Below are 9,516 nucleotides of genomic sequence, written 5' to 3'. Positions count from 1 at the left end.
TAAGCGCGTGACTCATTTTCCACGTGAGCTCTGTTCTTCGTATAAGCCCATGCTTTCCGCGGCTCAAGTGCAAATAGGGATACGCCCTTACGTCAGAGGGGCGACGATACGTCACCTTCCGAGCGTGTAAAGTACGTATGCTGGCATGGCATCCATATACCGTGATCGTATCCAATGACGTCATCCGGTGGCGTTAGAAAAGCGAAAAAAAAACACCGCCAGCTTTTATTTGAGCAAAACGCTTCCTGCATTCAGTCGATCGGCTTCGAATCAGTGTTTCCGAGAAATGAGACTCCACATTAAAGTGTTCGTCCTTCTTTGTTTGATCTGTTTAGCGAGTGCGAGTGGTAGTGAGTCACCCAAACCGAAAGGTAATAAATATCTTTTTTATAGAACCGATGTTATTTTCATACATAAATATAAGTCGCTTCATAGCATTCCCTGGCGCTCCACAACACCTAAGCTCCGCTGCCCTCTGTCGAACCACAACCCTTCGGGAATCGAGCACCTTAGCATTTCTGCTTCAATCCCATCCCTCCACCCTCTCACTGGGTGCCCTTTCCCTGCCCTTTTCCCGGGAGGAAACAATCAAGGCCCTTCTTCGGCAATGAAGATGTTGCATGTGTGAGAAATTTGCGATTGGACTGTTGATTCTTATGTAAAAGTTCGCGAGAAGCACGATGGTGCCACTGGTTTCCTCTGAAATCAACTCCCAAGCTCAAAAAAGCTCTCAATTTGAGGCCAAAATGGAGGGGATATCCCACGCTATCCTGAGAGTCCACGTCTACATCAAGACAAACTCTCCATGCGAAGATAGGGAGCAAATACATTAGCAGGGATGCCGTTTTTTCAGTTTTGGAGTCCCCAAATCAGTTATCATTATGTTTGTCTCAGGCTAGCGTGGAATATCCCCTCCATTACAGTCTCAACAATGAGAGCATTTCTCAGCTTGGAAGTTGATTTCAGAGAAAACCAGCGGCACCATCGTGTTTATCGCGAACTTTTAAATAAGAATCTATAGTCAGATCGCAAATCCCTCACACAGTCAACATCTCCATTTGTCACCTGCCATTCTCTGAACATGACCATACCAATTGAGTCGTTTCGTCATAATGTCATGCACTATGGTCTGTTCAGCATCCATGATCTCCAGTATCGTTTCATTCCTGACGCGATCCTTTCTGTTGTTGCCTCTGAAACCTCCCGGGTCCGCTGTTATATCGGCCATACTTCACATCCGATCACATGCTATTTTCATTCGAAGCATCATTTTGATGTACAGGGGTGAATCAAAAAAAATTGTTTCCCAGGAGCAAAATATTACCGATACTCCGTGACACTTATCTAAAAAGTGTGAGGGAGTTGAATAAAAGTTACCGGTCGAGCCTCGACAAATCGAGATGGCTGAGCTCAGGCAATGTGTATCTCATTTGCGACATAGCAGATTTTCCGTCTTGCTCAATCATATCGTAGTTTTTGAAAAGTTATGTACGTTTATTCGCATTTTTTCGCGGATATTTCGAGATGATGGGTCTGTTGCACACAAGAGATACAGCTGACTGAATACACTTTCTGAGGGTAAATTCACTCGAAAATCATGTCGAGCACATCAAAAAAGTCCGAAACCCACTCCTCAGCGCGCAAGCTGTGAGTTTGTAACACGCTTCTTCAAATTCACCGCCCACGCACGCGATCAGTTTTTCTTGATGGCTGGCAGTCAGGTATGCCCGAAGAGAGGCCTAACCTAAATAACACTGAAAAAAAATCTCGGTGTATTTACTAAGAAAATGGTAAAATTACCAAGAATTCAGGGTTCTATTTGATCCTAGTTTTTTCTTGGTAAAATTACCATTTATGGAATTGGTAATTTTACCGATAAATCTCGGTAAAATTATTGAGCTTTCTCGGTAATTTTACTGGACCTAGGTAAAAACGCCAATATTTTTCATCGACTGTGGTAGAATTACCGAGATAAAATGGCAAAGTTACCAGGAATTGATTACCAATAAAATTGGTATTCTTACCTGAAAAAAAAAATAAAAATACCGGTTTTTAGGTAAGCTTACCAGTCCGTCTCGGTAAAATTACGAATAATTGGTAAAACAAGGGAGCTGGTAAAGGTACCAACGGACCGTGATAAAAACGCCGAGAATTTGTTTTCAGTGAAACAAACAATCTCGCGAACTGATATGAACTCTCTTTTCGTGTGATTTCAAGTGATTTAAAGCTTTTGTTTTTGCAAAGTAAAGAAAGAATATGGAAATAAACGCTTGAAAATAAATGAAATCATACAATAGAAAAAGTTAGTTTCTTTACTCTGGGTAGTTCTTTCTTACTCCTCTACCGGCGCAAACTTGGTCGGTGGTGACTCAGAAAAACTGCCCGCAGTTGCAGAAAACTTGAAAAAGCGTGTTTCCAGAAACTACGCAGATTGCAGGCTAAGGAGCGGATTTCAGACTTTTTTGATGTGCCTAACGTGATTTTCGAGCGAAACAGTATACAGTCGACTATATCTCTTGTGTGCAACGGACCCATTTCAAGTGATAAAACTTGCTCTTTTCCTTTCGAAATTATGGTTGAGGAATATTTTTGAAACATGGCAATCGAGATATTTGATTTCAAAAAGGTAGTCATTGATATCATTATTCTTTAAGACGTAGCTTTTGTTCATTGCAGTCAGGCCTGTATCTGGGCAACAAAATCTCCGAACTTATATCTGATTTCTTCTCTGTGCATGTACTTAAAATGACTACATTTGCTAATCTACACCTCGCGTCAGGATATATCTCGGATCGCGCATTGAAATCGACTTGCAAAAGCTGTCTCAATAAACACTGCATATTTTTCAGCTTGAAAAAACAATCGATACCTGATACTATCGATGCACACTGCACAGTTCGTGTATTTTTCAGCATGAAGAAACAATCGATACCTGATACTATCGATGCACAGTTCGTGTGAGTACTGAGAAGACTATGAAACATTCCTGCAAAAGTAGGAGATAGATTGCAGCGCGCAGGGAGCGAGCAAGCGAGAGAGTTTGGACATGATTCAGGAATTTTAAAACTTCATATCTTCGTCAATACAAAACAATAAGGTTGAAAAGTAGTTCCAGTGGTTTTTTGTGAGATTTTCTCCAAAAAGAACCCCTTAAAATCCATAGTGCGGCGGAATAAACATGAAAAATTGCAGTTTTCCCAGAAAAATTTCATGTCCAACCACTTCCAGAATCTAATTCCACTGTGCGGCAACGTTGCTTCTCTTCCTTCCATTTAAATGCACGTGAAACAATCGATTCTCGGTGAGGCAGATTGCCTCACTTGGAATCGATATTTTTAATGGATTTAAATGGAGTAAAGACAGTGTTGCCAACTTTCAAGAATCGCCACTGCGTGTACTAAGCGAAGGGAGGTAGTTCCAAAAGGAGCCACATGTCACTCCTTTGACGTAAGGGAGTACCTAGACTTTTGCTTGAGCCCTGTTCTCCTTGAGATACGCCCTTCCGTCAGAGGAGCGACGATAACATGTAATTGAATGGAAAAGAGCCTCTTTTAGTTCGTAATAATTCCCATCTGAAATGTTCCTGAATTTCTTTTTCATTTGATTTTTGAATCTCTTTTGTCCTTGCAAAAAGCGCAAAAAATCCTAGACGAGTTTGCGTGACTTGTTCCAAATTCTGTCACTGAATCATATTTTGACTATTACTAGACCGGTTAAAATTTTGTTCTAAAACTCGTACCTACCTCCGTTTGCTCTTCAGAAAAGAAAAAAAAATGTGCAGTACTTTCGGGACAGCATTTCTATTTTCAGTCTTTTATGACTCACTAGTGAAAATTATGTTGCAGAAAATTGAAAAAGCGGTAAGGGGGTGAAATAAGGGAAGGTTAGGTAACTTGCTGAGCTTAAACGACCTAGATTAGTACAAATAATAGCGGAAGTAAAATGAATGCAGATTTTTGACGCCATGAAAAAGTTCAAAATCCAGTCAGTGATTTAAAACAATTTTTAGTGCTAATTTCACGGTTCAAGGACCGTAGCAATATTTTCTCGTGATGCGTGAGAATTTCTCGCAATTTTTTTTCTTTTTTTACCTGTAAAAAATTACCCTTTCATGCATTTTATAAAAGCATAAAGGTGTACATGGAAAAATCCAGTGGCGAAAAAAGAGTCAATTGATGAGGCACACAATCAGAAGGCTGCTGTTATTTACTTCGAAGAGAATTCCTCTCAGAGCACCCAATTCCAGAAAGTGGAATGTCAGACACTCAGAACTCAATCCGCTGTTTCACAACACCACTTTAAATGTTCAAGGCCCTGTGGAATTTTTCAACCAAAACCTATTTTACTGTAAAACATTAAAATATTACTCAACTTGTTCGCGCGTTTGGCCTAAAATTGTGAAGTGCTGCTACGGGAAATGAACATTTTTCAAGAACTTTTCAACGTCGCGATTTCCGAACTAAGGAGAAATTGCAAACACTATAGACTTGTACCTGCAATTTTCATATCCCATACGCACGCTGGTATGCAAGTTGGAACCCATGTACAAGTCCCTGGTCTAAATTATAAAATTCAGTATTTCACTACTCCTCTTCCCCCTGCCACGTAAGCGACTCAACAAAACTCCTTCAACCTGCCGGGTAGGCAAAATTACATTCGCAATGGCCGAATAGTTGCTCGTGTCAGGGGCTCGCTCGATGAAACGACGAGTCTCATAGAGCGAGCCCTATCTGCGGTCTAAATTATGTTAAGCTTATTATCTAAAAATAAATTTAACAATGTATCAATCTATATTCGTGTATTTTTCTTCTTCTTTCTTCCTCTTTCATACGTTTTTATTTTTCTCCCAATATTTTAAATTTTACGCTTTTGCTTTTTACTACTACCATTCACTGGAAAAAAAAAACACATTGGATCTGGAGTCCAGACTCTTGATAACATTGACAAGAAACAATACTCTTGATTCAATCAGATTTTTGCTTAAATCAAAAGGAAATCCGCTCAAATTAAGAGGCTTGGTTCTTAATTTAAGTAAAAATCCGATTGAATCAAGAGTATTTTTTCTTGTCGATGTTTTTAAGAGTCTGGACTCTAGATTCAATGTGTTTTTTTTCCAGTGATCGAGTTTGTCCCATTTTTAAAAAAAAAAAAAAAAACCCTGTAACCTAACTTCAGATAGGTTAATGACCATAGCTGTTAAGACACTGCTACAAAATAAAAGTATATTAACACTACTACATGTCGATGGTTAAACTACAGAAATGCGTTTCTTGAATTGCAGCGTTGCAAACTTCCTGTCAAACTTTGTTTTCCACATGGAAAACTACTGAACGTTATTTTTTTGGGAATTTCAATGATTTTTTTTCCCTGCGTGAAGAATATTCTATGAAAACTTCAAGCCATGATGGTTTGGTCTCCCTCAAAAATGAAAAAAGAGAAAAAAAAAGAGCGGAGATTTTGAAACACTGCAACCGAGATACGCATTTTTGCAGTTTCACCGTCGATGTTTCAATCGTTATGTTTCCGCTGCCGTGCTAAGGAAAAACGCCGTATGAACCTTCAGGCGTTGCCAAATTCCCTTGGATAAAAAACGAATCTCCTGGTAAACTTATGAATATTTCCCTTCCATTTTTCCAGATAATGGAGATGTTGCATGTGTGAGGAATTTGCGATTGGACTACTGATTCTCAAGTAAAAGTTCGCGAGAAGCACGATGGTGCCACTGGTTTCCTCTGAAATCAACTCCCAAGCTCAAAAAAAGCTCTCAAGTTGAGGCACAATGGAGGGGATATCCCACGCTATCCTGAGAGTCCACCTCTACATCAAGACAAACACTCCATGCAACGATAGGGTGCAAATACATCAGGGCTGCCACTTTACTTGGGGACTCTAAAAGCACGAGCAGCAACGAAAGCACGGCAACCCTTAGGGTTGCCGTGCTTTCAGTTACCCTGCTAATATATTTATTCCCTATCTTTGCCTACGTCCCTATCTCTACATCAAGACAAACACTTCATGCAACGATAGGGTGCAAATACATTGTCAGGACTGCCACTTTGTTTGAGGAATCTAAAACTAAAAAATGGCAACCCTGCTAATGTATTTGCTCCCTATCTTTGCATGGACAGTTTGTCTTGATGTAGAGGTGGACTCTCAGGATAGCGTGGGATATCCCCTCCATTTTGCCTCAACTTTGAGAGCTTTTTTTGAGCTTGGGAGTTGATTTCAGGAAAAAACCAGTGGCACAATCGTGTTTCTCGCGAACTTTTACATAACAATCAACAGTCAAATCGCAAATTCCTCACACATGCAACATCTCCATTGTGTTCGCAATTTTACCTAAAGTCCCTGAAAATTTCAGGGAAAAATATTCATATCTTTCCTCAAAAATAAACATTTTATCGAAGGAAATTTTGCAACTCTCAAATGTTCATACGGCATTCTTCCTTAGGACAGCAGTGTACATGCGGCGTCCTGAATTTTTCTTTATATTTCCCAGTGAAGCACCGCATCAAACTGCCGCCCTGGATGAAAAACATGGCAGAGCTGAGATGGCCGTGGAAGAAACGGCCCAAGGACAACCGCGAGTTCGTGAAAGGTAGAGGGCAAGATCTCGAAATGACGGCTGGCGACTCGATCGTCTCGGCGATGATCCCCAATAGAAGAATCCTGTGCGTCCCCTACCGTTGGATGTACGCCATTGACCACAAGCACGTCATCGCCTTTTGGCCAGGCCTCGGGACACTGACCAACGTCGCCAAAAAAGGCAAAACCAACGCCCACCTCGTCAACATCAAAGAAGAGATGAAGAGAGATAAGCTCATGAACAGGGGCAAGAAGAGGAAACATCTCGGCATTGTAAGTAAATAAATCAATTATCGCGACTATTATCACGGTTTCACGTCCTACAGCCTGATTGTTGAAATTGTTTGCTTGTCGGGACGACATAGATGACATAGGTTAAAAGGTGGAGCGTGATTGGTCGGCTATGTCTTATCGCTGCTTTGTCGTGCCTATGTCGGGTTGAACTCACGACAAGCTAACGTCACCTCTTAAGTTTCCGACAGTATGTCGTCCATTCCACCTGACAAAGGCACGGCAAAACAGTGATAAGACATAGCCGACCGATCACGCTCCGCCTTTTAACCTATGTCATCTATGTCGTCCCGACATACAAAAAATTTCAACAATCAGGATGCTAATATATACCCTGCTAAAAATTACCATGTTGGTAACATGTTGGTCTGGCCCAATATGGTACTAACATGGCGAGTGAAACATGTTGTCACGACGGTATCAACATGTTACCAATATGATATGGATCGCATTTAGCAAAAAGGAACCAGCGCGATTGCAGTGTTGTAAAAATGTTGCTTCTTCATTATAATCTTGAAAATCTCTCGGAATAGCAAATAGTTGTCACTTTCCGCCAAAAAAAAATGTTTATTGCATAAATATCACGGCGCATTTAATGAAGAGTTAGACGCAAGATGTTTTAGTTACAGGGCTAGGAACTGTAACTTAGGGGGAAATTTCGAAAAATCACCAAACAGAAAAATTAGGATATTTTTCGGATGGGGAGGGGTAATTTTTAGGGGCCACGTTGGCGCAGAGCCTTCATCTTTTTAGGCGCCATGGCCGATTTCTTAGGCGCATTTGGCGCGTTGGCGCCTGTGAGTTTCGAACACTTGGTTCAGTCCTTACCTAATGACCAATTCTAGGCAACTCCCTCTTTGATCCACGGAAAAAAAGTAAATGCTGATTTAGCATTTAAAATGTTAAAAAAAGCCCGTCAAGTTCCAAATGCTGATTTTACGATACAAAAATGCTAACACAACATTTGAATTTGTTCGTTTTACAGCGGGCGTAGTTAAGTTAGCATTTTTTCAAATGTAAATTCAGCATTTGAAACTTGTTGGACATGTTTCTAACAATAATCGAAAACACAGGAAAAAGCGGAAACAAGGCTAAAATACAAAATATAAAGGCAGGACGTTTCGGTACCTTACGGCACCATTATCAACTGCAAAAAGAATTAAAAATAAAAAGAAATTGAAATAAAAACCAGCAAACGGCGTTACATCGTGAAATTGGTAAATGAGACTCAGTGATAACAGAATAAACAACAAACAAGGTACGATATGCAACAAACATCGGAAAACGAGAGAAAACTGACCACCGATGATTAAGAAAGTAAATTGCACGGGCAGCCGCCAGGTGGCAGGCGCCGTCTCGGGCTGCTTTTGCATACTCTTTGTTTTCCACTCTCTAACAATATAAATGCTAAATCAACATTTAATTTTTTTCCATGTCTTTCATTCTAGGTGGGCAGTTTGGTAGCCGCGCTCATGATTGAATCGAAACACGACCTGCCGTTCCATGCGTTCAGGTGCGCGGGGAAGCACTACGTGGAATACCTCTCGCGGGGCAAAGCGCGGGGCAGCCTTTTCAGCTACATGCACAATAAAATGATGGACGAGTGTCCTGTGCGAGCTCCGTTGACGAAGGACATGGCTAGAACGATATTCCATTCCGGCAAATTCACCCTCCATGGTAAAGGAGACAAGCACGTCATCCATCTAGCTTTGCCCGGAGTTGAGAAGCTGTCCGAAGGACATAGTGCGAGAGACCTCTGGCCTCAGTACATTAGAGACATGAAATTATTCCAGTAGATGCAGAGATGAACTGCCGTCCACAGGAAAAAAGCCGTAACTCCGATCAAAACTTTGCATTTTTCTCTCACATATCGACAGTGAAACTAGCAGACCACGTGTCTTGTTTGCGGTGTTAAAAAATCTCCGCTTCCACACTGGAAAAAAAAACACATTGGATCTAGAGTCCAGACTCCTGAAAACATTGACAAGAAAAAGGACTCTTGATTCAATCAGATCTAAGCTTAAATCAAAAGGAAATCCGCTCAAATGAAGAGGGTTGGTTCTTGATTTAAGCTTAAATCTGATTGAATCAAGAGTATTTTTTCTTGTCGATGTTTTTAAGAGTCTGGCCTCTAGATCCAATGTGTTTTTTTTTTCCAGTGCAGTGTATTTTATTTTTTTTTAGTGCTAACTCGGAGGAGAACAAATCAGTATCTTTTCTTGAAATTTTCATAGATTTTTCTTCACGTAGAGAGAAAAAATCACGAAAATTCTCAAGAATTGATGATGAGTAGTTTTCCATTAAAAACATAAAGTATGAAAGGAAGTCTACAATGCCGCAAACCGAGATACGTGGTCTGGTTGTTTCATCGACGATATACTGTACTATTACGAGGAGACCTGATCATTATGATGCTTCATCTTGCGAATTTAAATTCTCAATGGTATGTCATATTTATTACAGAATTAAGGAGGATAAATGGTCGTTGGTTTTTCGGTAATAAAATATTTTTAAACCATAAAAATGAAACTAAAACAAGCAGTGAACTCCAACACAATGTGTTGATAAGGCGCGTCATTGACTCGCACATATCAACCCCTTTCGTTTTCATTTACAGAGATTTCAAAATAGGCAAGCAGC

The 9,516-nt window shown here is 40.4% G+C and overlaps 1 protein-coding gene across 1 annotated transcript; it reads left to right on the top strand.

Moving 5' to 3' along the window:
• Positions 1 to 246: 246 nt before the first annotated feature.
• Positions 247 to 8,851, top strand: LOC109034658 (uncharacterized). Its single transcript, XM_019047912.2, has 3 exons — positions 247 to 371; positions 6,500 to 6,858; positions 8,325 to 8,851. The coding sequence occupies exons 1-3, from the start codon at positions 287 to 289 to the stop codon at positions 8,670 to 8,672; spliced, it is 792 nt and encodes a 263-aa protein (XP_018903457.2). The 5' UTR covers positions 247 to 286; the 3' UTR covers positions 8,673 to 8,851.
• The last annotated feature ends 665 nt before the right edge of the window (positions 8,852 to 9,516 follow it).

Source organism: Bemisia tabaci, chromosome 9, assembly GCF_918797505.1.
Source record: "Bemisia tabaci chromosome 9, PGI_BMITA_v3".
NCBI classification, from domain to species: Eukaryota; Metazoa; Arthropoda; class Insecta; order Hemiptera; family Aleyrodidae; genus Bemisia; species Bemisia tabaci.
The sequence above is the reverse complement of the archived record's forward strand: the minus strand, read 5'-3'. Positions and strand labels throughout refer to the sequence as shown.

Bases quoted from the DNA above. Each gene is read 5' to 3' on its own strand.
- LOC109034658 (XM_019047912.2), top strand. From the start codon at position 287: ATGAGACTCCACATTAAAGTGTTCGTCCTTCTTTGTTTGATCTGTTTA. The intron at 372-6,499 runs GTAATAAATATC...TATATTTCCCAG, and splicing joins TGAGTCACCCAAACCGAAAG to TGAAGCACCGCATCAAACTG. The intron at 6,859-8,324 runs GTAAGTAAATAA...CTTTCATTCTAG, and splicing joins AGAGGAAACATCTCGGCATT to GTGGGCAGTTTGGTAGCCGC.